General features: G+C 45.1%; 1 protein-coding gene across 5 annotated transcripts; it reads right to left on the reverse strand.

Annotated features, from left to right (window-relative positions):
• Positions 1 to 92: 92 nt before the first annotated feature.
• LOC116790539 (broad substrate specificity ATP-binding cassette transporter ABCG2-like) lies at positions 93 to 24345 on the reverse strand. Of its 5 annotated transcripts, none has more exons than XM_032695599.1 (16): positions 24284 to 24345; positions 16675 to 16958; positions 16082 to 16141; positions 14681 to 14795; positions 12275 to 12427; positions 11345 to 11502; positions 10105 to 10256; positions 8792 to 8908; positions 7695 to 7960; positions 7070 to 7152; positions 6610 to 6699; positions 5044 to 5168; positions 4529 to 4683; positions 3038 to 3127; positions 1788 to 1900; positions 93 to 925 (listed from the first exon to the last, which is right to left on the reverse strand). In XM_032695599.1, exons 2-16 carry the CDS (start codon positions 16956 to 16958, stop codon positions 778 to 780), a joined length of 2109 nt encoding a protein of 702 aa, XP_032551490.1. In that variant the 5' UTR covers positions 24284 to 24345; the 3' UTR covers positions 93 to 777. The 5 variants fall into 5 exon arrangements, with proteins under 5 accessions (XP_032551490.1, XP_032551488.1, XP_032551489.1 ...); XM_032695597.1 differs by lacking the exon at positions 24284 to 24345 and adding an exon at positions 19760 to 19885; XM_032695598.1 differs by lacking the exon at positions 24284 to 24345 and adding an exon at positions 19669 to 19692.
• Positions 24346 to 27227: the final 2882 nt, after the last annotated feature.

A 27227-nucleotide genomic window follows, 5' to 3' on the forward strand; every position in this document is an offset into this window, starting at 1 on the left:
CAGCTAATCATTGTCTGTTGTTAAAAAACTCTGCCAGTGCTAAGTATACAAATTTTTATTAAAAAAATAAAGAAAAAGGTAATTTCCTCTCCTTTTAAGTAGTAAATATATTTTTTGCTGTTGGTCAGAGGGGGGAAAGTTGTTTGGTGTGATTTAGGGGTTTTTTTACAGTACAGCAGTATATATTTCTCACTCTTCTTAGATGAGATGTGTTACACCACTGCTGTTTAGTTTTTAATGAAGCAAAAGTTGTTTCTGCAAGTAGCTTCCACTGAGAAGCTACCAAAAGTATAAATATTCTTGCTTGGCAAGGACAGCTCATACCCCATACTCACTTCAAATTCAAATGCATCTCCAAAACACTGGGAATGGTCTCTAGCTCTCCTCAGATGTGACAGGCACTAGCAATGCATAAATGCCACCATCACCTTATACCTTTCGTGATGGAGAAGCTCACATGTTCAAAGGAATATTTCCAGTATAAGCTGGCCACAGAATAATAATGCTTTACAATATATAGTTTGATATATACCTAAGGAATTAGGAGAGTTATATTGTCTTAGAAAAAAATCACTTATGCAGCGTACATTAATGCATGTCTTCTTACAAACCACAATCATACAATCCTAAGGAGATCATACTCCAGAAACAGGAGGACAGGGTTCCCATCTGAAGTCCAGTAAACTCAGCTGAAATATTCTGGCAATCTCCAGTGGGCCCTAACAGGCTTTGCGGTTTTAAGACCTGAGAAGCTGCAGACCAAAGCAACGCAGGATTCTATGTGAACTTTCTCATAAACCGGAGTTTTGCATAGGCAATGGTAAGGAAGATAACAGTCATGCAGAAGAGAGCCACTATGTTTTCCCACATTGCCCAGCTGGTCGGTGCGATTCCCTGGCTGCACAGGTATGCTTCACCAGAACACCTGAAGAAAAGCATGGGGTGCAACTTAGTATTACTGCGGTGCAAGTCTTCAAGTAATTACTTTTATTCCTGTTCCACAAAGATCCTTCTACCCTCAACTCTGCAAAACAGGTGACAGAAATAACCCATCATCAAAAAAAGCTTAAGGGACAAATCTAGATCTCTGGTTGTTTATAGATAGCTGGCAATTTATAAGGAAATCTCAGAACCACCTTAAACCATGGTAAGTACAAAAGCAGGTTGAGGTCCATAGCAGGGGTTTGGGGTATAAGAGCTGTGGAAACAGCGCTTTAGCAATGTTCCCTGCAAAACCCTCAGTTTGCCAGCCCTCTAGCACGTGTCATGAAATACTTGCATTGCCACAACTTAAAGTATCAATACTCAAGAGTATTTCAAATAGGGCAAAATAAAGCACTGAAAGATATATACCTCAGCCTTGTGCTGTATCTGCAGGGAGGTTAATATTTGCAAACAAGCTCTGTGGGGGAGTCATGTTTTTGATCACAGGTCTAGTGCTTTCCAGCAACTCTGTAACTGTCCATACATTGCGTTTCAGTTGTTAAGTGAACTTCAGTTTGTTTAAGAAAACTGGTAAGTCAGGGCTAGGTTATCAAACACAAAACTTAATTCAGCTCATCTGCCTATTTTTATGAATAAAGTTTAATCCCTACTTAACTCTTGGGTAATTGTGGAGTTTTACTGTATAATCCTAAAATACATTATTTTGGGACACATTATTGAGACTGGCTTGTGAGTGGTTATTCCATGCATGGTACAAAATTTTGAAACAGTCAGGCTTCTCTTAAAGTAAACCATCACAATTCAGGCCCAGAACCACCATGAGAGAGAAATGAGCTACTTACATTTCTTCTGAAATACTGGGGGGACAACTGCCTGTATCTCCCACAAACACTGTAGCATTTGGATTCTTCTCACCACAGAAGTAGAGATCCCTGTACTCATTCACCTGAAGAGCCTAGGAGAAGAGGCAGATACCAGATTTTTGCAAAGTTAGTGATTTGGGTATTAAAACTGAAACACTTCAAAGGAACTTGATTATTAGAAGACACGTATCACCATTCTTGGAATCGTATGTTTATGTTCCTTTTTATTTTCAAACTCTTAATAACTGCCTTTCTGAGGAACTGCCAAGTTCCACATGCAGGATGGTTGGTATCTGAGTCTTTGGCTTCAAAGTTACTTAGCCATGGGTTTCTGTCTTGCCAGCTACAAGATCCTGTTCATCCACTTTCACCTGGGTCAACCGACTGACCCAGAGAACCGTGTGGCTGCATGAAGACACCCCAGCACCAACACACTGAAGACATGGCACAGTCAGTCAAGGCAAGTGGTGAAGGGTTCCCTTGCACTGGCATCCTGGACTCACTGCAATCTCAGAGGACACTTCCACATTCAGTAACACCGATAAAATATCTCAGTGATACCCAAACAGGGAGGTCTCACACACGTCCCACCCTGTACCAGTTTGAGCATTCATTTCATTCATTTTTACTCCAAGGTAGGACACTATTCCTCCCAAATAGTCCCACCTGTGACCAGTGGCTGACCTACTATGTCAAATTACTCTGTTTCAAGCAGCTGCACCCTTAGATTTCCGGTACCACACTCCTTACTACTCAGAAATGGCAGCAAGTCAAATTTTACTTCAGAGGAAGCCACACTGAAGACTGAGACACTCAGACATTATGGTAAATCCTTTAACCAGCTGAACAGTCATTGACCTCCGACTGGCCACCCAAACAGCAGTCTCCAGAGAGGTTGTACAATATTTGACTTCATTCTAAACCATAGGGATCAACAATTCAGGCTAGGAATTAGTGCCTCACTCGACAGCTCACTCTGCTGCTGTCCATGCAGCACTAACTCTGTAACACAAATATTTGTTCAGTCTCTTGAGACTCCCATCTCTCACACAGAGATTAACTTTTGCTTCCTTTTTCGGGTTGGCTGGTTTGTTCTTTTTTTACCATGTTCGTGCAAGGAATCAAACCAATCTGACTTTTAAGAGAACTTCATTTATACTCAAAACTTCTCCAGAAAGCAACAGTGTAGCTACATTACTCACAGGAGACCAATGCTACTTTCTACTCACAGTGAGGCCATATCGGGGGATACTGAAGTACTTGAGCCAGTTCAGCCAACCCATTACTGAAGGGAGGTTCACTAAGAGGCCTGAGAAGAGCTGAAATAGAACAGAAGAGACTGATGAGTCACAAACTATTTACTGCACACTCCTGCACAGATGCTGCAGTTGCCCAGCAGAGGCGCACTGGGGTTGATGGACCTGCTACTGCTGTCATGCCTGTGCCTACAGGCAGGAGGTTGGAGCCTCACAGCACTCCCAGCCAGCTGGGCCAACAGCAGAGCCAAGTACTTCAGCTAACTGCATGCAAAGAGGTCAGAAAGGTTTTCTTCATCCACATGTGAGCTAAGAAGCACACATGCTCACAGTTTCTTACTCTGGAGGACTGTGTGCTATGGTAGAGCTAGCCAGAGGCTAAAGAAGGATGACTGCGAGACGAGAAAGTGGAGAAACAAGAACCAAAAAATGGGGAACCTTAAGGGCTATTACTGTTTTCAGTTTTCTCCTCTGGCCTACATCTTTTATCTGTGCTCTCTCCTGCCTGAAACAAGATTTGCTTTTACTTCTTAGCACAACTGGATGTCATAGCTAAGCACGACACTTCAGCCTCTACTTCATCATAAGTGATCTTGCGCTTACCCCGCTGTCTTTCAAGGCATGCATGTGCCACTCCTTATATACTGTGACTTAACTGAATGTACATCAGCTGCCCTTCACTACACATGCACACTTCTCACCCACAGCAAGCATTTGAAGCAGTACACTATTACTTGGCTTATTGCAAAAGCAGATTAAATTGCAAATCAAAGAATAAGGGATGTGCAGTGGCTCAGAGTACGCACACAGACAGTTACCAAGAACCATCTGACAAGGAATATCTAACTTGATAGCGTCACCACCACCTCTTTGAAAAAGAATTCACAGCTCTCATCTGTGAGTAGTCAAACCCCTTTTCTCTCTCTTGCTCTCTTCCTTAAAAGTCCTTGAGGAAGAGTATTGAAGTAATTTCTTGAACCCAAGGGCAATACTGAATTAAAGAGAGTGTTTGCTCCTGCTAATCCCACTGGGCAATAAAAATTAATGCAAAAAAAAAATAATCAACAGATCTAGTTTCTTTCAGGATTTTTTTCCTTTTAAATGATCTAGTTGATCAGTTAGATTTCTAATACTGGAAATGCAAGATTTTTTTAAAATCAATTTTTGTGAGGACAATTTAAGAAAAAAACCCCAACACTTTTTTTAGGGGGCACACTGTTTGGAAAGCTCTGGTGGTATCACACCTGCTGAACTGCACCTGAGCAATGATCTGACCCTCAAATTACAAGCTGGCAAGAGAACATCTTTGACTATAGTGACAATAAAATCACAGGCATGGGACTGACACCCCACTGGACTACTGATTTTTAGCCTGCCTATGGCTGGTTCAATGCAGTCCAGTCAGTTGGCCTCAGCTCTTTCCTCCTCTCCACCAAAGGAGCACACACCCCCTTATATACTCACAAGCATCAGGACAAAACAAATCGTGATGAGCAGATTGGCCACAGCCACCACATCCATCCCAGCACTGATAGCCAGAGACATGGCTGTGGCAGTGTAGGACACCAGTACCAGGGTCAGCATGAAGAAAAAGAACCGTCCTGCAACAGCTTGGTATCCTGTCAAAAAACAGAAAGGTCAAAGTCCAGTAAACAACCACATTATGATTCCCAGAGAGGTACCTTGGACTCCTACACAAGACAGGCAAAGCAGGAAGGCCAAGTTTGAAGCTGGCAGGAACTGTGCATGCTCTAAAGGCCCAAAGAGCATTACCAAAAGATGTTGTCAGGCAGGTCCCTGTCTTAGATTGCTGGTGTCTCTGCCCCTGCCCCAGAGTCCTCCAAAGTTATGATGCCAAGCACTACAATAAGCTGAAGGTTTGAGTAGTTTCATGTTACAGATATAGGAATTAAGCTCTGGCTAAGTCAGAAATCAGATATGTTGGAAGATGACAGGTTCAAGAAAGCATCAATTTTTACCAATCATCCAGTAACTGATGCATGAGAATATGATGGCTGGAGCAGTTCTCATGGGCAGCAGATCTCCTATCATCAAGGCCAGGAAGTAGGCAGACACACGGTAATATCCACTGGTGTACTGATGGCTGTGAGGACAGGAGGGAGGGGAGTTGTACAGGTTTAGAGGTTATCTAGGAAACAGGCTCACCATGTGTGTTTGGTTTATCCTCATTCAGTTTCTGCTCTTTCTACCACTGACTCCTTCTCTATGTGAAAGTTGCTCTGTGCTATCACTTCCCACTCTGTAAAGTAAGGGCTGATCTGTCTCACAGACCTTGCAGTCAAACTGACAGCCCTCCAAGGAATGTGAATGAAAGGCTGTGTGATTGCTAAGTAATATTGGAAAAAAGCTCCTAAATCTGTTTTCAAAGAGAATGATCCTTAACACAAGAGCATGAGGAAGTTTTAGACAGCTGTTAAACTGGAGGAACACTTCATCCACTGCTAACTCATACAGATGCTTCCAGAGAAGAAGGAATGATACCCAACAATGGGAAAACACCTTTAGGACATCAACTCACCCCCAGTTCACAGGGCAATCATATAGCATTACAACTGTTTTGCTGCTTAATTGAGCTTGTGAAAAGATGCTTTAACTGGTGAGGTGCCTAAATCCCCATTGACACAACTGGTAAGCTGCACTGGCAAGCAGGGCAGACTGGCAAGAAATGGCAGCATGGGGCAGTTTCACTATTGAGCAGCTGTTAGGGACAATATTAAGCTGCTCTGAGCAACCTGTAGGTGGATATGTGCATTCCAGGCATAAATCTCCAGTTTCCTCTTTGCTGCACAGGATCTGTTTCTTACCCTTCCATTGCATGAGCTGGAGGCTTCTCCAAAGTACATTTTTAATATATATGTAGATATACATGTGTGCATATTATATATACATACATATACACACATACAAACACATAAACATATATATTATTATACATAATATTATAAATACATAATTAAATATAACTATAAATAATTATGAATAAAATAATTATTTATAAAATAATTATGTATAATAAATACAATAACAATGTCATAATCAAGCACATCTCTAAACAGAGACACGCATTTGATTATCAGGGAAGTCTTGTAAGCCAGCCAGTAGCCCCCTTTAGCTGAGCATCAGTTGCAAAGCTTTTCCAAGAACTCTCCCATCATCTTTGCACAGTCTCAACACTTCAGGACCATTGCAAGACAGACTTTCAACCCTATGAGCAAGAGGGCAGGCAGGGTTCACAGTCTGCAGGATTCACACACAGATTTCAAAACCAGCTGTTACCAAAAAGTGGGTAGGAAAAGCACTTTGCAGAAAACTGTTACACAGCAAGCAAGCAAAAGCATTTCCTCCTTCCCCCAGCTCTTAGCATTTCATCTCCCTGCTCTACAGACTAATTTAGCATTACTATTACAATCTGATGTTGCAAGGGAGCAGTCAAGTCTTCGGTGGAAATAATTTTGTTTAGGGTGTAAGATATTCCCCCCACCTCATTCCAGGGTATGAAACAGTCCAAGTGCCCTCCTACTTACACAAATAGTTTCTTGTCTCTGATGAATAGCTCAATTGCAGAGACACTGGAAAAACACTGGTTTGTGGTGACGAAAAACAAGGATCCAACCCTAGAAGGCAAAACAGAACAGCTGAAAAGTGAGACAACAGCCTAGGTCAAACACTGTCAGCCTCAGACATCATCATACCACCAAGTCAGTGCTTTTCTGTCTCTGTTCACAGAATGGAGATGTTTAATTGTGCTATTGTAGATCTTAGATGTATCCTTTATCTTATCTTTCTCATCCCCTTTGTACATATGTGCAAGCCTGACAGAACTGTGGTCCCTTTAGGACCTCTGGCAATACCATGCTGCAGCACACAGAGGCTTGTGAACCCAACCCTCCTTTGTGTTTCAAGTGGATCTCAAGGCCTTCCCTGCCTCTCAAAGCTGTCTGCTACATATAGAAAAATGAGCAAAGCTGTGGCTTTTCAACTTACCGATTCTGAATACCACTGCGGTCCAATTTTACACCAAAAAAGATAGCACCCACAACCAAGGCTAGGATTACAGTCACTGCAATCTACAAGTGGAGAGAAGAAAGGAAAAAGGGAGCCCTTCAGATAAGTAAATAGGAACTAACATTACTAAGTCATATGCAGGGTTTAAGATTCACACCTGCCTAAAGCCTTGCTGTTTTGAGGCAATGTATACCTATGACACACACAATTAAAATCTCTTATGACAATTTTTCAGATTTTATCCTCTTCAGTTTTCTACTTCCTCTGATCTTCTGTGGCTAGGAGAGGTTAGTAGCAGCACATTCATAGAATAACCCAGTGAGGCACAAAATTAACATCATCCTAGAAGCTCCCCATACAAACCAGAGAATTGAGTACTCCCCTCTCCCCAGTCTTCAGTGAAGTAATCCTTGTGCTAAACAAAAATGGAGATTTTTTTCCAAAGGCCACAAAGGTAGCTGAGCATTTCACTCCACTTATGTGACAGTGGCACAGGACTCTCTTGTTTTCCTATCTGCCTTTGAAAACAAATTCTGTCCTACAAATTGCAGATTGTGGGACTGACAGCAGAAAGAGTCTGTGGCTTTTAGCTGTTGTTACCTACTTGTGCAACAGATGCCTGTGGGTTCCTGATGAGATTTTTCAGGGAACGTTTGGACACCCAGTACAGCTGGGTGAGGAATCCATTTGCATAGGTAATCTCATGCTCCTGCCTGGATACTCTCTGCTTGCTTCCCCGTCCAAGCTCCACTTTCCTCAGTGCTTCTTTTGTGCTCTGATATAGGTTGGAGCTGAGATATTTCTGGTGCAGCACATCTACCACACTGCTGTCCACGTTATCTTCTGCCACTCCATTTTCACTGCTCACCTCTGAGTGAGAAAAACAAGATATGGTTTGTGATTTCTCATGAACCCAACTTTCAGACATGGCCCATCAACATGCTCAGAAACTCTGGAAGCTGAATAAAAAAAGCACAAATGCCAGAGAATTTGAATTGTTCAAGCCTTAGCTCTGAGTTTAAGAGACTAGCTTGAGTGAGAGGGTTTTCCTAGTTTTAATTGAACCTAGTTTTGTGGCATAAAAATGGTCACATTTTTAGAATGAGGCACCAGAAAACCTTTGTTTCACTGAATTTGCGGGACATCAACGTTTGCTCTCATTCACTTCCCCATCCTCAAAAAGCACTATTACAAAAACTGTTCCCTTATAAACTTTCAGTCATAGATGTGCCACAGCATTCCCAAACAAATATTTCCAAACAGTCTGCTCACTATATTATATTAGAGAGTTTGTTCTCTAATCTAGTTGCAGTCTTTTTCGCTCTCCTGTAAATACATCACTCCTTAGCATATCTACCCTGTCTTCTCTGCAGCAGCCTCTTATGTGACTGAAAACTTCTGTCACATATCTCTTGAGACTAAGCAGTTCTAGTTTTTCCAGTCTTTCCCACATAGGTTTTTTTAAATTTCTGATATTTATCACTGCTCTCCTATATTACTGAAGGAAAAAAAAAAATCCCTTTTAAAAGTTTCTGAGCTCTTTAAAGAAGCCCGAAGCAAAGTATACCTATTAGTAGGAAAAATAAAAAGATAATGAAGTGCCCTTAGACTGGAGGAAACCTACAGAACAAAAGCTTGCCATTACCACATACAACTTCCCTTCTACACCAGCCAACAGTGGGTTTCTCCTTCACAATTTACCTTTTCCTGTGTCCACAGGTCTGTGATCTTCCTTGCTTGCTGCCACAGCAGTTGAATCGCCATTAATTACATCAAGGAAGAAGTCAGCTGGATTGTTGAAGGGTTCACATTCATATCCTTAAAAAAACCCAAACCAAACACACATGCAACATGTTTGTATCGCACAGAGCACAGCTTAGAAGGTCAGGTCTAATACTGTATCACTTTTCCACAACCCTGTTACAAGAAAAATTCACTGCTTTTCATAAGCACTAGCTTATGTCAGTAGAATGGACAGGATTTAGGAGATGGTGAATCTGAGCTATCTAAAGAGAGCTTCAAAGTTGCTTATTGTCCACTGATTTCAGGTGAGGAGAAATCTGTAACTTGCTCCTACACAGCTCAGTATGGACAACTCTTGCCTCCTTCCCAGTGCTGCTCAGCCACATCCCAATCTGTAAGACACACAATTCCTCAGCAGAGGTTCCTGGGCATCTGCTCTACAGCCTCGGGTACTTCTTTTGGAGGCTCAACTCTTTCTGGTGTTTTTTTGGTCACAAGGAAGAGGAAAGGCTGTCCAAGAGCAGCTTCTTATAATATGGTTCTATCTATGGGACAAGGAGGAAAGAAAAAAAAAAACAAAAACCAAAGACGCTTATTCTATAACTTGCCTGAGAGAAAGGAAGTGAAGTGGGCTACTAAGAGGAGGAGTAAAAGCAGTGACATTGGTTAAAGCATCTCCCTTAAAGCCAGGGAAAGCTTACAATTTAATGTGTCCACACATCTAGACTGGATTGGAAGTTCACTCCACATTCTTTGTTCATTATAGTCAGAAACCCTCACTCTGCTTACTTGGAGAGAGGGCAGCCACTCAACACTGCAACTACTAACCCATCTTAGGACACACCATAATTTTGTCCTCTTGGCTGCCCACCTGCATTCAGCCTAGAGCATATTTTTGGATCAATCTGTACAGACTACTGCCAAATTGCAGGCTGTGGTTCAAAACCCACCAGATCTGCCACCAGGGCCTGGTAGAACTACAAGCATCATCTTGTCTGTTGGACATCATTCTTCTACATGTCAAAGTGATAGTTTTTGCCCTGATGCCAGACAAAACAAAGGCAGGAGAAAATTTGCTGTCTGAAAATTTTTGGTTTTATCATTCCATGTTTTTGCTGTTCTAACATAATACTACCCACACTGTATGTGTACAGTCTCTGGCATCCTAGTGATAAAACAGCACAGGACTGTTGTCCCATGCTAGGATAAAAATCTACACACAGATTTAACTCATTAGCCAGTTGCCTTTGCTCTTGGCATGGAAGACTTACCAATAGAACTAAAGTACTCCAGGGCCTGCTTTGCAGGACCATGGTACACCACCTTTCCTGAAGCCAGCAGTGTCAGACTGTCAAACAGCTTGAATATGGAATAGCGGGGCTGATGGATAGAAAATATGATGGTTCTGCCTCTTCTTGAGAGCCTGAAATAGAAATAAAACATCTCTCAAATACACCACACTTTGAATTTCAGGAAGGCCATGTTAACCCAAGCAAAAAACAAGTATCCAAATCTAAGAAAAACACTTGTCAACTGCTTAGGGTCTTGACCCAGAAAAACTGTAGCTCCCCTTCTCTGTCACTGTGTCAGATGCTGCCTGTGGGACCTCCAAGACAGCATCCATCGTTACAAGAGACCATCACTGCAGTCCAGGTAGACAAAGTATGATGTTGTCTGTAGGTAGCAAAGCCTGAGGGCACAGCTGTGTATAAACCCTCCTTACATGTTTTCTGTACAGACGCCAACATGACTAACTGGAACAGTCCTACTGCACTCAGTGGCAGTACCAGGCTTTACATAGCAGGCCGTGGAAGTCTGGCCAGCTGAGATTTCTCTTAGCTTTTCTGTTGAAGATTTACTCTCAAGAAAATTCAAAACAAGTTTTCCTTGAGGTTTGTCAGACACTCTTTGAAGTGCTTTAGCACTGATGCCCAACAAGTACCCTTGACAATCAAAGACAAACAGCAGAACAAGATGTTCCCAGCAAGCAAAATCAGACAACATGCTACAAACCCAGGAGGAGGATTAGGAAGTTATTGTCCTTAAATAAGCCTTTTTGGTCCTCCTTGAACATAACTTTGTTCTACCTGTCAGAAGACAGTTCATCTCCAAAACACAGGAGATGAAGGTAAAGACTGAAGGTGAAGCCTTACCTGAGTTCAAAGCTGTCACCAGAGGGGGGAAAAGCCTTTGTAATAGACTCGGATGGAAGGCCAAGAAATTATGATTACAAGGCCTGACCTCCAGTCCACCCCTCTTTGTGACAAAGGGAAGCTGTCCAAGCTACATCTGCTTTTTGGGCTCTAATCCAAGGCTTGCTGTGGAAAGATTCCCATAAACTTTAAAAGACTTTGGACACAACCCAAATAATTTAGTACCACTTCTGCATCTATTTGTCTAGCTTTTCTTTTTTTTTTTAAAGAGAACTGTAGATACTCATAAGAACATTTGTTTTTTTACTAATGACTTGACGACAAAATTGCAACAGAGCCCCGAAGAACTGACTCTTACTTCTTCAAAAGGATGAGGACTGCATTTGCTGTGCTGGCATCCAGGCCAGTTGTTGGTTCATCCAGAAAAAGGACTGGTGGCTCTGTGATGAGCTCCATCCCAATGTTGGTTCTCTTCCGTTCCCCTCCAGACACTCCCCGGATCAATTCGGTTCCTACCTACAAGCAGAAGAAATCAGATATTTTCAACAAGACCTAATCAGTGCATGCTCTGGAGTTGAGGGCTCTCTGCACCCAGCAGCCCTTTTCATTTTCAGAGTCCGATTAATGAATTCTAGGGCCAGGAGCAGATGATGGCTTTGACTCAGTGTGAGGGGCTGTGCAGCAGTAAGCTGAGCCTGATTTTCAGAAGTACCAGGTGCCTTATGACTTCAAGGGACAAGGATGACAGTGATAAGGAAGAGACAGAATGAGACCACAGCAGTCAGAGGAGGCACTGGTGTTCAGGGATGCCTTTTGTTGGTAGCTTGCCTGCTACTAAAGTATGAGTGAGGTAAGTAAAGTAAAAATAAAGTAAGAGTAAAAATGCTGCTGGGAGGAACAAGCTCTGCACAGAAATTCTCCATCACAGACCAGTTTTCTATCCCTCACTGCTTTCAGCACTGTAAAAACAATTTCCCTATCTAGTCCCACAAAGCCAGGAAGTGACTGAGCAGCTTTCCAAGGCACAATGACTAAGCGACTTTTTCCCCTATGAATTTATACAACATGCTGGACGTGGTCCAAAATCTTCCCCTTTTAGTAGCAAATACACAGACTTCTTTCCAAGCTCCCTCCTGAGCTGGAGACTAATTTCTTTCATGCAGTATGGTTTACTCAGGTTCCTGTTTAGCTTCATGTGGCTGCACTACATACACCATACTGCCCAGAGACAAGCAGTTCAGTTGCCAGAGACAGTATGATTTCTGAGAAAGGTACTCTCACTGCTCACCTTGGCATCAGCCACTTTGCTTAATCCCAGCTCACTGATTATCTGGGTGACTCGCTCTTCCTTCTCTTTAATGCTGATAGAGCTGGGGAGTCGCAGGGCAGCAGAGAATTGCAGGTTCTCCCTCACCGTCATTGTGCCCATGACAACATCATCCTGAAAGCAGTAAAAAGAGACAGTTGGAAAGACTCCTCAGCTACCTGAGAGGACATCAGGGTTCCGGTAGTGGCAGTCGCTGTTTGAGGACCACAGCGGAAACCGGACTGAGAGACAACTGCTTCAAAATTTACATGACATGAAATTCAAGGTCACTTAGTAGCAGTCAAGGGGAGAATGCAGCTCTGCAGGCCTCACAGCTTCCACCAAGCACCACCTAAGCCTGCTTTCGGGCTCAGGAGTTGAAGTGCAGACAGTACCACTCTGTACAGGACGTGCATTTTTCTTACTGGCCAAAGCGAGGCAGTGCAGGTAGCTGATTTTGTAAAGAGTTACATTTCTGTCAGTCCAGCTGAAGCCAAAAGACATTGCTAGTGCTCAATGTTCAAGGTAGTGACATTCAGGGAGTCACCCAGGTTGGCTCTGTTGCCAATTACAAGTTTTATCTTGTGGTCCAAAGCACCTGCCAAGTTCAGCTGCCAATGAGGAGTTTTCCTCGGGTCCTTGCTGGCAGCAGCTTCTCAGAGAAACAAGAATATTGCACCAAGATACTCCTAAATTTTTCATGTCTCAAATAATCTATAACTCTTGGACACAAGACTGTATTCTAAGGGCTACCCCTTTACAAAAGCTTCAACAGTCATATTCACTTTGACTGAGAATCAAATCTATCCAGTTGACAGACATCTGGGCAGCTTACACCAACCTGCAACAACCATGAGCCAAACAGAGTTGTCATCAGGTCCATCCAGAGCTCCATGACTCTCCATCATCCCTACTTTGATATTTGTGCCAATTCTGCATCCTACCATGAGAGAAGGGTTGGGCAGCTGCTGAAAAACATGCCTGTTAAATCAGGCACTTTTCAAATCTAATGCCCTTTGGAAAACACATCCCCGAAGCTGCAGGACAGCAGATTCTTGCCTGCTTTGGGACTCTTCTCACATCAGATATAGTTGATCAGTAGCACAAATGATGTGTCAGCCAACCATGTTTTGCACTGGAGTTAACAGGAAGACAGAACGTGCTGTTTTGCTGCCAATGCTGGTTTAGGCATTTCCTATCATCCCACAGCCCCCCAGTCTTTGACCCTAGCCTCCCATTCCCCACCCTCAGATCCACCTGTTGGGTCATCGCACTGGAAACTAACTGTGAATTTAAGCCACCTAAATACCAAACATAACAAACCATGGCATGACATCTTCACTCTCGAGGCATGAATGGAGAGGCTACCAGCAGTTTTATAGAGATAACACATGACTTAGCATGTCTGTACGCTTATCTGCATAAAACTGATCCTATAATGATGGATGTATTTAGGATTTAAGTGTTGTTTGTATGGGCCATCTTTATTGATCTAAGAAGTACTGTGCAGGGTGGGAGGGGAGAGACCATTTAATGTCTCATCAAGTTGCCTATCATTTTAAGCTTATGACTAGTTGCTTTGGACATTTGAGAGACAAATGTCTCAAACTGGGATTGCTTGCAAGAAACTTCCTGGCCATTCACTAGGATCTGGGGATCCTTGACCTGCAGAATCAAGATTCAGCACCAGTCTTGTCACATGTATTCTCCCAGAACCCCTCAGCTGGCAGCTTTCAGCTGCCTATTTCATATCTGCCTGCAGTCAGATCCCTGGATGGTTTCCAGATTTGGATGCTCATATGGCTGCCAAGAATCCCCTTCTCCCCAGGTCCCCCAGGGCTTTGAGGGTCTATTATTGGTTCAGGCCTCCACCCAATTCCGCAGATTCAGATGGCTTTTCCTGTCTCTGCAAGGAATGAAGCTCTGTCACAGCCAGCTAGAATCAGAGGAAGAACAGCAGGGATCTACTTATTTCCTAGAATTATTGTCTGATAGTTTGAAGGTACTTCTGCCAGATAGAAATGATTCTGAGTTTAACAACAAGAGATTTGGGGTGTCATGGGTTTTTTCCTCACCATTTCATTTAAATCTTTGCTAGTACTTCAGGATAGAGCCCAAAGAACAAGCCACAGCAGCCCAGTGGTTTGGGCAGTAGCCTATGTGGCTTTGGGAAGACAAACACCTATGTGCTTGACTAGGTTGGAGTAACAGTTTGATCTTCTTATCTTCCATATCCCAGAAAAATAATAAATATGTAACATCAGAGTTATCAAATGAGACTCTGTGGGGACCACTGAAAACTACCTAACCTAGTAGTTCATGCTTTGCTCATTTTATCTGGTCTTCCATCCCAAGGGCTCCCAGCCCTTACTGAATGTGGTTACTCACCTGTACAACATATCCTGAGATGCACTTGAAATTTGGAGGTTGTGGAATGCCATCTATAAGCACTTCTCCAGACAGGCCTGCTGGGTCCTTTCTGGCAGCCAGCACATCTAGGAGACTTCAGACAAACACCAGGCATTAGGTTTTGCAATAACAGCTGCTTTTACCTTTGACTGGATAAGTACCACCAGTCAGGACTGCAGTTACAGCCTGCTCACAGTATGCCGCAACCCAGGACACAGAAAGGGGCTTCCTCTACTCTGGGGGCTTTAGCTCTTTAAGGGTACAGTAAGCCTGGGACACATACAGGATTTTCCAGCACACTGTGTGCCACAGCAGTATGGCAGTATACAGACACTCACAATTCACAACAGTGAACCCCCTACAGACATAAACTCAGCCTGTGTATTTACAGCTAACCTCAAATGCATAGAGACAAAAGCACCCTGCCGAGTTGCTGCAGGCTGCTCTCCAGCCAGGGGAGCACAGAACTAATGCCTTTGATCTCAAGGAAATTAATCCAAATTGGTATAAACAAGACGGGATTTAAGACTAATTCTAGAAAGTAATTTCTTTTAACGTATCACTGCATTCTCCTTACTGCCAGTGCAGTGGCCAGCCTGTCTGCTAGCTAAGTAAACTGCCCCGATGACGCACTGCTCTTGAAAGTATCCTGAGTAACCAGCACCTTAGAAAGGAAGATCAAGGGTCACCACAAAGACACCTGTGCAAACCCTGGCCATATTTACCAGTGTCTGACATTTTCAAAGGCAGAGAGTGACAGAGAGCTCTTTTGCCATGGTTATACAGGAGAGAAAACAGCACTAACACCATTAGTTGGAGACAATCTGCATGGTATTTCTCTATGCTTTCATCTAAAAACCTCAAGCATATGGGCACCCCCATCAGCAGGCCACAGTCAAGTTGGGGTGAGGATCCAGAGCATCCTAGAGACTCTAGTATTGTATTACAACATATTCCTGTTAGTTGTCAGAGAGGGGTCTGGCCTAGCAGCTTCAAGGAAGTCTGGCTGCAGTGAGTTCGCAGGGGATGACATCTATCATGCCCATGAGCTTGCACCCCATCCCCATCCCATTACCAGTAAGGACAGTGCCTACATCTGAGCTCCAGTCACCCCAGCTCCACCTAGTATGTAAATTCAGGCCACCACCAAAGGTGACTGCAGTAGTATGGACCAATTGGAGCAGATGAGGGCTGTGGCACTGCTGCAGGACAAGAACAAAGCTGATAGAGGGGCAGGAGGTCAAACTGCATCACCAGATTTCTCAGAGGCATGCAAAGGTCTGAGCCTGCAGATCCCTCACATCTTCCCTAACCCGCAGAATCCCAAATACCCTTTGAACAGCTGACTGTCCACTTAAAGGAGCAGATGAAGGTACTCACGAAGATTTTCCACTCCCCGTTGGCCCCAGGATAGCATTCAAGCCTGGCTTCATAATGCCACTGGAAGAAAGAGTTATTTACAAATGAAGGACTGTCTATATGCAGCTTTTAGTAGAGCTTTTCAAAATGCTGTTGAAAGGAGTATTAAAAACTTCTCCTTAAATCTGAAATCAATGTGCATTTTTCCTTTCTGCCCCTGACTGCCCATCAGAACATAATCAAAGCTGGACATAAAAAACAATCTACAAAAGACAGATGTTAAGTGTCTTCCCTGCTGAACTAGCTCTTGAGCTCTTGCTGCTCATTTCCTCTGGCTGTGGCTTGAACAACAGTTAGGGGAACCCTCAGATCTTCTGGCAGAAGAGTTCACACAAGTTTGGTCCTAATTTGCTCAAATCGACAACTGAAACTGCTCCAGCTATATCCCAGCTATTTTGCCTAAAAGCAAATCACAAAGTGCTCACTTGAGCTGCTGACTGGCAGGAGGGTAGTCATTTCTGTACCAGCTGGATCTGGAAGGTGACATGAGGTCACTGATTCACAGCAGCACATTAATTCCTACCCTCTAGCATCTCATTTAAGCAAGAACTTACTAAACATTATGAAGGATCTTCTTTTCCACAGTTTTCCGTTTACAAAGGAATCCACTGGACTGCTTAATGGAGTACTGGATGTTATGGAAACTCACGACAGAGCCCCGAGGAGATCGGAGGGACTCTTGTGTTGGGAGAGAACGTTGGAAATTGCCTGCTCCTTCCTCTTCTCCAACAGAAATAATGCTGTGATCAAATGTGTCTGCCATCATGTCTTTGTTACACAGGTCAAGCTCCACTGCATGGAGATGTTTGAGGTCACTGTTGTTTTGAGCAGTTCCCATCTGTTGAGACAAAGAACACAGAAACAAGCAAGGAAGGAGACGTGAGCAAAGATTTCTCCAGAAAGTGTCTTGGAAAAGCAAGTTCACGCACACCACACCAATCCTTACATGTGCCAAGTTTCCAAAAGGATGGACATCCGCACTGGAAGACATCCAGTAGTCTCCAAAGGCACGGAAACCCACAGATTTAGAACTAACCTTTAAGAACAAGACATGTATGTTCTTGAAGTAAGTTATGCTTGCTGAAAGAGCATCTAATGAGGAAAAACCAAAGCCCATCTGTGATGGTCACTGTCTTTTCCAACACAGCAGGCACTACAAATGGAAACTGCTACCACTTACTTAAGCTAAAGAGACTCAAGCTCCTCTTCTTCAGTCATAACATGCTTACCTCCCCACAAAGCCAGCAGAGCAACCCTATTAACAAATCTCTGTGAAGAACCACGGGAAGAAAAATGGCTGTGCTTATAAAAATGAGGCCAGCCACATGCATCCTGTTTCCTGGCACAAGTTTGTTTCCGAGATACCAATGTGAATGACCTCTTCCACGAGGAAAGAGGTATGCCAAAGTAAGAAAAAACATGGTACAAACTGGTACATTATGGAAAATTAAATATGCTATCTGCTTATTATCATAAAATTGTAAAGCATTCTGGTTCAAGCAGATAAGCTGTCTCAGTAGCTCACGATGGGACACCTGAAAGCAAGAACATGTAAACAGCAAAGGAAAGGAACTGTTCTCCCTGTCCTACAAAGTAGGAAATATACCAATGTGGGTATAACTATTAATATTAATTCACTTACTAGTCACAGCAGCACAGCTGTTTTATCAAGGGGCTGCTTCCCTTGCTGTAACTGATGCAGACCAAGTCTGGATCCCTTCACTCATTTTGAAAATAGAAAAAGGTTAAAGTTCTTACCTTGACATTACATGTTAGGAGTTTGGAAACCCTACATTCCCCAAGTTCTGCAGCTGGGCATAACGTACGCCTTTCAGCCAGGGGCCCTTGCAGATATAAACATTCCTTTTCCCTTTCCAGAAAACTACAGCAATAAAGAGAGGAATTACTACATACCCCTTCCAGAAATTGAACACAACAGTTAGGCTAACACAAGTTAGTCTAATCATTTACTTCACTTCTAGCTTCTGACATGGCAGTGTTTGTTGGAGAGCTAAAAATTTACTGTGACACTGGGAAAAGCCAAGGTGCTCACGAGGCTAAAAGAGCAAGGAGAGAGATCTGTCCACAAAGACATCCATTGGTAGTTCCTTGAATTTTGTGGGAAGATAGATGTATCACATCAGTCACCCCTTTCCCACTATCTGCACTTCTTTCCTCCCAGGACTGAGAGGGTGATAACCAATAGGACCACCACTGCAGCAGTAGTAAGACTTTGCAGGGAGAGAGATGGTCGTCCTTTTAAGAAACTGGATCTACAAAAGCCATATTTAAAGAAATGGGAATTGTCCTTTTGTCTCTGCCTCTTGCTATTACTGAAAGCTCAACAAGTTGCTGTAGCTTTTTCCTGTATAAGTAAAATAAAAGCGGTGAGGAAAAGGAAGGGTTGTTTAGCTTGGACACAACGCTGAACTCTGAGGCTAGTCACCCCTGGGAAAGCCTTGCTTATGGGAAACAAGATAGGATATGCCGATTACATCAGCAAGAGATGGTTTATATATTTGAAAGGTTGCACAACAGATTAGGAGAAGAAAAAAAGTCCGGATGAGAGTAACACCAGGGAGAAAGACCTTGTCAGACTTTTGAACACTGGTCTTGTATCTGTCCTGGATCGGTTCTTTGGTTTAGCTCACCGTACACCCTTTTATGCAGGTTTTTGCAAAGCTACCGACTAGCACTGGCAAGCCAAACCAGTGCTGCGGGTGTGTGCACGGATAGTTGAGGGAAGCTTAGCAGAAGCTACAGGTAGGCTCGGGCTGCAACACTGACCCTCTGCCTCCCACCTGGCCCCACGGGCCGGTTCCGCTGCTAAGCCGGAGCCGCGAACCGACCCGGCCGACCACGCTCCGCTTCCCTCCCCGAGTCCCCTCCCGCCCGCGGGGCTGCCTCGGGCCCCGGTCCCGCCGGGCGCTGCCCCCCCCGAGAGCTCCGAGGGCTCCGCCGCGCCCGCCCCGGCCCGGCCCGGCCCTGCCCGCGCCGTTACCTCGCGGCTGCCGCGGCGCTCGGGGTGGCGGCGGCGCTGCCTTGCCGGCGTTTTATAAGCGGGTCCGAGCGGCGGGTTACATAAAGCGGCGGCGGGGAGTGCCGGCGGTGTCACGCAAACCCCCCGGGTCGCGGGCGAAGGCAGCCGCGGCGGTGATGGAGCCCGGGCGGCGGGCGGCGCGACCCCCGGGGCGGTGCCGGCGCCGCGCGGGGCCGCTCCCGCCGCCGCCTGTGCGTGAGCCGCGCCGGGGCAGCCGCTGCTCCCGGCCGGGAACGCGGGGCCCGGGGCGGCGGCGCGGAGAACCCCCCTGCGCCGGGGCGCCGCGGGCTGCCCGCGCTGTCAGCCCGCCTTCCCGGGGCGGGGAGAGCGGCACGGGGAAAACGGCGGCGTTCGCTCCTTGGGAACCCCCGACGCGGGGAGTGGGCGTCGGACACGAGATGCTCGGTGAAATGCCCGCGGCTCCTGCGCGCCCCGGCACGGGGGGCACGGCCGGGGAGTGGGAGGAAGCACCCACTGTTCCTCCCACCTTCTGGGAAGGTCATCATACCCAGGGCATGTGTCCAGTCCAGCCGGGTCAGCTGGGGCCACAGGCAGCCCTGTGAGCCCTTCCCAGAGTGGCAGTGACACTCCGATCTTACCCCTCCAAAGGCAGCGTGCTCCCCCGGGTGCTCCCTTGCTGGGACCGGGGAGGTCAGGGCATCTCGCTGGGGTGACCCGTTGTCCTCCAGGCTGCATTTCCGTGCTGCCATGTGTTCCCGGCCAGGAGAACGTGTGAAAGCAGGAATTATCCTATTTCCTTTGGTTTGTGGTCAAGGCTTCTCCTCGTCTTCCCATTCCCAAACACTACTGTCTTTATAAATCAGCTCTGTCTCCCCAAGCTCCTTGGTGTTGTGAATGCAGGAAAAGCTCACTTTTATGGTTTATAAGTATGATTTATAGCAGGGCTGTCAAGTCACCATATTAATTGTCTCCGGTTTGACTACCCTCTGCAGTTCTGTACAGCATTGCTTTCTTCTAACAACACCTCTTGCTAGAACAATTTAAAGCTCAGCTAAGCTGAAACATACCACTAGCTACCCAGTCAGTAACAATAATAAAAACTCCAAAGGCTCATCTCTTCCCCTTCCAACAGCTGCCTCCCTCCAGGCATGCTGATGCACTCAATGCTGTTGATGCACTAGACAGAAGACACCCACACCTAGGAAGCTACACTGCTCTACAGGGCTGACAGGAGTCAGCAGGTGAGTTTATGGGGGTATTGAAGTAGCCTTAGAGATCTGTCAGAAGGGCAGGTTTTACCATAGGTACACCCAAGGATCAAGTTTGCTGAATGTTATCTTCAGTCACTCTGTGGGTCAGAAATGGACTCAAGTTCATGTTTCCTTTGTGATTTAACTTCCTCCTTTGAGGAAAATCTGCCTACATTGAAGACTTTTGCCCTAGTGTTTCACCAAGCATGCACATCTCTGTCTTTAAACGTATTTCAACCCTAAATACTCACTACCCCTCAACAAGCTGCGGAGAGAATTTTCTCTTGTCATGTGCCTGGGAGAGTGAGAAAAAAGAGCCTGTGTGCTTGAGAGCAAAGGTGAGCATTTTCTGAGTCATGAGCTTGCTGCTCCACGTAGTGTCTGCACAGTGGTGCAGGCTAACGACTCGCTGAAGGAGGACAATTAAAAGTTCAGGTTACTCTTGAGAGTTACCTTCAGCTGCACACTGCTCCTCAGACAGAGTTGGTGGATGCCAATTTTGGGAAACAGTACTGCTCCTCCCACACTTCATGGAATGGAAAATCCACTTCTCTGCCCCCTGTGCCTAAGCTCATCCTGATGGCAAAGAAATAGGCAGAGACCCCAGATGTGGGGAGGAACCAAATCTGCCAAATACAGCATCTGGCTGTAAGCTCTGGCTTTTCTGTAGCCCATTCTTCAAGCAGCAGTCTTCTAGGCTTCTTCAAGAGCCTTATGATTGTCAGCCTGTTTCATGTCCCACCCCAATTACGAGTATTTTTCAGCTGTATCATTTTACTAATCCTGTTATCTAGCTCATACTGTTGCTGAGGAAGATTTCTGCCAATATAGGGATAGAAAACAGTGGCCAGGACTGTGGTTAAAAAGATGAATACTCTCAACAAGCCCGATGAGAGCCTGATGTTGTGTACTGTACTTTTCTCTCACCCACCGCTCTGTAGGCTGGTGGGTGCCAGCACTGCTTTGTGCTACTCATCCACAAAAAGGGGCATTTGCCTTGTAAACTGTCAGCCTTTATTGCAGATTAAAGGATGTGGTCTTTGCAGAAAGACAGCAAAGGCATTAGCCCAGTGTAAAGCTTTAGCAAAGCCCTGTTGCTTTTAATGAGTGACATTAAACAAATAATGCTGCAGGCTTCGCTTTATATGTTGTGATAGCAAGGAAAGAACAACCTGGTCATGTTTCAGATCTCATGCAGGTTTTAGTGCAGGTTTGACGTCTTTGCTGTTGCTCCTTAGCCCCTGCTACCTTGAGTCTCTGATCTGGCTGCCACTATGGGGTTGCAGAACAGGAGGGACCACGATGGTGTCCTGGGCATGGGGGAAGAGACCTAGGAAAAAGTGAGGCTTGGAGGAGTCCTGCTGAAAAGCATTATTCTTGTTTGCAGGTGATTTGAACTTTGCTCCTTTCTTACAGGTTCTGGTCACACTAGACATGTCCTGCACGTGTCCCAGCACACAGAGTGGATAAGAAGTTACTGAGGACTATGAGTTCTGCTCTGTGCTGAAGGCCCTGTTCTCTTCTTCCTTTCTTCCTGCAGCCTGAACCACAGCATCACAAAAACATCTGTTTGAATGTGGTGCTGAGGGTTCCTTCTAGTCCCGCTTTTCACATGGGCCAAGACTTGCCACCACTTGGTCAAGTCAGGCATGGCCTGCAAAATCACTAGACACAAAATTTTCAAATCTCTTTCTCCACTGCTTTCTTTAGGATTCTGATCTCATTGCCCTGAGGATCCAGAGTGTTTTTTAACACAGGGTGTTTTATCCTGCCTAATGTTAAATTTCATAAAGCTCATGAAGTATTTCAGGGAATTGAACTAGCAAGAGTTCATGAGAAATAGGTCCAGGAGGAACTGCATGATGATTATACTATTGCCTTCTCTACTGAATGCATCAATAAGCAGATTCCAATGCTCACTGTATAAAAGCAGCTCTGAGATCAATGGAGAAGATGGCAATATCAGACATCATGTTTGAGTAATGCCTCCTAACTCTTCTTTTCCAAAAGCTCCAGTAAACCATTCCAAAAGACACACCCTGTACATATGTATACACATGTGCTGAAACTGCTGCATATACAAATTCACCACCCTAGGCACAAAAAAACATCTCATCATGCTTTTTCCACCCTGATTGCTCATCACGTCAAAGCTAGTGCTGACTGGCCTCCCTTACTTGGTTAAACTGCTGCTTGCCTTGGGGAAGTTGGCTTTTGCAAGACTTGCAGATTATGTAGAAGAAATCTGACTCTGTCAGGTTTTGTTAATCATTTAGTCCATTATCTGAATTCATAGTAGTACTAAATCCATAACTGGTTAAAGATAAGGAAGGTTTCAAGCAAATCTAAGAGAAAAGGAAATCAATATTTAACTAGTGTGCTACGCTGAGATATCATGGGCTTGATTCTGACAGAAGTCACGAGTAGTTGAACTATAGGATCAACAGATCTACACATGGGTATTATCTGGGTAAGTAATCAGGCACAGATACAAAATCTATACTGTAAAGTGTCTAGTGCACCTAAACCACCATGGCAGTTCTTTGGGAGTTAAAAAGCTGACATCATAAACGTGCTCAGATATTTACCAATCTGATTCACTGCTGTTAGTAACATTAAAGAGAACCTATGTCTACCATATGATGTACAATAAAAATACAGAGATGCTCCTTTCTATCACAGTCTAGGTAGATGAAGAGAGGGGAATAACACATGCAGAGGGGGCAGAAATGGCGAGGTCTGATCAGAAAGCTGGGAATAGAGACCTAGACCAGGGATATAGCATATAGCTATGCTGTATAGCAGCTTCTAGGGAGATATACTTTGGGAGATTGCTAAGGAGAACAGAAGCTCCCATGTCCTCCCTAACAAAGCACATCTGGAAAGACACCACTTGCAACTGCCCCATGTTCTCACACCTTTAGGACAAAGCCTGGGACTTCAGACCAAGAAATGTACCAAGCTGAGCTGGGGCAGCAACACAAGATTCCCAGTACAAGATTCTCCTGCACTCAGCCCAAGGTCCCTCAAGTGCAGTTTGTATTTCTATTTGCAAGTCAGGAATGGGCCCTCCATCCTTCTGCTTTCCTTTTGAGGGCCTCAGTGCCTGCAGGAGGTTAACAGGATTAAAGTGTGTTTTATCTGTCCCAACTCAGCTCTACAGAGGTCAGCTCCCTCCCTAGACATGAATGTTGACATACACAACATTACGTAGGCATTTCACCTCCATTCTCAGGAGCAAAGTCCAAGTGGCCCCACCAGCCATTCCTAAAAACTAATTTAACTTTTATTCACTCCCAAGGCCTGAGCTTCTGCCATTAGGATTTGTTGTGGCAGCCCTGAACAGATTCAGACTTTTTTGCAGTAGGTGCTATACACCCGGAGTCTCAGAGTATCCTTCTCCAAAGGGACTCTGCACGACAGCAGAACATGACATAGCATTAGAGCAAACAGCTTGTATTCTGAAGGAGAGGTAAGAAACTCGCTCTGTCTCATCCCTAACTTCCCCTTTCTTTTGTGCCTTCCTAGATGCCTAAGAGTGCTATATGACCTTAACAGAGGCCTATTGAACCACAACCTTCCAACTCAGAGCATCACATTAGGTGAAAGATAAAGTGCAAGGGCTTAGAAACCTCAGCTGTCCCCTACTCTGATGCACACTTCCTCAGTTTCATTAACAGAGAGACAGAGGAAGAAAAGCAGGGAACCACCAAGTAGCAAGTGTTATCAAAGAGAACCCAAAACAGTAAGCGAGACTAAATGTTTGGATTTTTATGTTGAAGATGAAGGCAATAACACAGGTGAAGAGGAGAACAAAAATTAAAAAGCACTCGGTTGCACAGCTCACCCAACAATGCCACAAGAAGGTGCACAACATTCCTAAGCTATTTAAGCCAGAGCTCTTGTACTCACCTTCCATCTGGCCTCACTGGTTACGTTCCACTAGGTCCCAAGTGCATCTCAATATTTAGCTATCTCTTTCAGTAAAGCCTGGTGTTTGTTTTGGCCAGGGCATCTCAATTTTTTTTACAGTGTTGCTCTGCTCCTTTTCAGACCTAATTTTTCTCTCCTAGTTTGGAAACTGCTTGTGAGTGGAGATGACTAGTACATACAAAAGGGGCAGAGGGGGAGAGATACCCAGGAGCCACTGAAGGGCTAGTGTCCTAGTGTTGGAGACAATTGGCAGCAATCAGGAGAGGCAGGTGGAGTAGAGAATCACAAGAGAAAAGCTAAGATAGGTCTGAATGGAGAGTAAATGAGAGGCTAGGTGTGAAACACCAGGAGTGGCAGGTGTTAATGACACTGAGTTTAGCTGCTCCCCAGGACTGCAGCACATCTAGGGGTAGCTCCTCCAGGCACTCAGACTGGGAGAGAAAGAACAATGAGTAAATCTTAATGACTCAGAGAGGAAGGACAGGATAAGAAACTGAGCACTCTCATCTCCTAAAGTGTATACAAAGGCACATCCAGAAACAATCCATGGGCACCAGGCTAAGAATGTAGGAGACATGAGAACTCTGTAGCTGGTGTTCCTTGTTTTGTGTCATGGCAAGAACCCCAACCACAGCAGCCAGACACAGGTCCTGGTGCCCAAATGCTAAACAGTCTTTGGACACATCTCTCCCTGCTCATGAGTATTTGGTAAGAGAACCAAAGCGAGTGCAATCTGTTCTGTTTAAAAATAAGATCACCCATGAGCTTTGCTGCATTTTGTTTCCCTGCTCCAGTGCCTCCATTTCCCACTTCTGCACCGATCTCCATCCATTTCAGCCTTCTCTCCTGCTCTACTCTAAGCACCTCCTCAGCAGGTTACCAAGCTGTTACATATCTCACCAGAGCAGAAGACCTCTGTAGCTGAAACATGGCCCACAGATCACTGCCTTCCGTTGAAGCACCAGGGCCCTGGCTGGGCGATTCACATCGAAGGCTTTCCTTCTCCCCAGTGCAAGGAACAGGCAAGCGTGAACATAGTCCCTGAGGGTTTCCTTCCTGAGAGGTCTGCCTGCCTTCTCTCACAAATCCTGCCAAACCTAATAAGGTTCGTGAAATCAGAGCTGCAAAGGCCTTTAACACAGTGTGTTCAGCACACAGAGGAGGTGACCAAGGTGACTGTTTCAGTGCACTTTCCCTCCACCGTTGATGTTCTTATAAAATGTAGACATGGGTTGGATGTCACAAGTCTCCTTCCACCATGATTTGACTCTTTTGAAGGCAAACTCACAGTCTTTACTGACAAATGTGACCAAGTAAGCAGCTCAGGGACCAGACTCTGGTGCTATGGGACTTCCACTGTTGTTGTACCTACATGGTAGAGAATGCATGCTGGTGGTATGGCCTCTTCTGGGCCTGAAGAGGATAAAACTCTTTGAGGCAGAAGAGGCTGTATTCCTGAAAGGATTCAGAAAGCCTACCATCTCTTGTTGCTCTAACAGTTGTCTATTATATAGGGAACTGAGAAGAAGCTCTGGCCTTTTGTCTGTCCTAGAAATCTTTGTACATGCTTTCAAAACCTGCTCACTATGTGCACTCCAGACATGTCTGAACAACCTGGGTGGTTTGACATATTACAGCAATATGTTGGTGTGTGTGTCCATGTGTGTATGCACATATATGGAGTTTTTCTGTCTGAGCTTGCCCTTTGTTGTTAGTTCTGATGCTTTTTGCAGAAGAGAACCCTGAAGGTAGTCACAGCCACTAGAAATGGCCGCTTGGGATGGCTTCTCAGTCCCTTCTCAGGCAGCACAAGCAAAGCCAGCTTCAAGCTCCTGCTTTGCGTGTTGCTCTGAGGGGCTCTTTCTTAGGCTGCTGTGCCTTCTGGCACCTAGGGGTGAGTGTACCAGCAGAGAAATGATTGGTATCTTCTGTGGATGACAGTGCCCAGGAAACAGGACCATCCAGAATCTGGGACATCCTGTGCTGTAAGACCCTGTCACTGCCAGGCACATGGCCTCTCTTGGTAACTTGCTGTGGCATGCCCCAGCAAAGCCTGGCTGACTTCAGGCTGGAGACCCATCACCAAACAGCCATTGTTTTGGCAACTGAGCGTTTGCATTCCTCCTTCAGCACTCCTCAGCCAAGGCTGGGCCTTAGCTCACCGCACCCCAGGGGGCTGACCCCCTTCTGCCACCCGTGTAGGTGCCTGGCATGTGTGCAGCATGGCTGACTGGCAGTGAGCTACGCCTGGCATTCTCCACCTCCGAAACTCGGTCACGAGCAGGGCTTATTAGTCAGTTCCTCAAACATTGAATTCTGCCACCTCTCTCCAAAACATATTCATGTTGACATATCCCTTGGCCACTGAGTCCAGCATGGGGGCTGGACCTGGCATTCGACTGAAATTCCTCCTACTTCTACTGCTCTCACACTACCTGGCTCCTTGCTTTCGGGTTTGGAGACCCTGAATTAGGGCTTCTGTGACCAGTGGAGGGATGGCATGACCCTTCATCTGGGTTTGTAATCGGGTGGAGCATCAGATGCTGCTGGCTTCTCCCCTCCCTTTTCACTAGTTACTGATAAACTCTGTAAACACTGATAGTTGTTTCCCTGATGTTGCTTTTTCTTTTCAAGTGACTCCTGCTAGGCTGTCTTTGTGAAAGAGTCAGGGGCAGGGCAGCCTCCAGCCAACAATCTCCTGTGCTAAAGGCTGATCATTTATCAGCAGCTCTAGGCTAATAATAGCACTTATTAAGGACTTTCCACAAGACTGGAAAAAACGAGCAAAACCTCTACAAACCCTGTTTACAGGTAGTAGGGAGAAGGATCTGCCAGACAGATAAAGCCTGAAACAAATACTCAAGTGTGAGGGTCTAGTATCATAAAGTGTGTTGGAAACCCTGATTTCTGCTTCTGTCTTTTC

The sequence above is a fragment of the Chiroxiphia lanceolata genome, chromosome 8 (assembly GCF_009829145.1).
Source record: "Chiroxiphia lanceolata isolate bChiLan1 chromosome 8, bChiLan1.pri, whole genome shotgun sequence".
Taxonomy (NCBI): Eukaryota; Metazoa; Chordata; class Aves; order Passeriformes; family Pipridae; genus Chiroxiphia; species Chiroxiphia lanceolata.

Excerpts from the sequence above, each read along its gene's own strand:
- LOC116790539 (XM_032695597.1), bottom strand. The coding sequence starts at position 19,870 with ATGGCAGCACGGAAATGCAGCCTGGAGGACAACGGGTCACCCCAGCGA. Across the intron at positions 16,142-16,674 it reads AAGATCCTTCATAATGTTTA|TGGCATTATGAAGCCAGGCT; the intron begins GTAAGTTCTTGC and ends TCTTTCTTCCAG. Across the intron at positions 6,700-7,069 it reads CGCAGTGGTATTCAGAATCG|GGTTGGATCCTTGTTTTTCG; the intron begins GTAAGTTGAAAA and ends TTTGCCTTCTAG.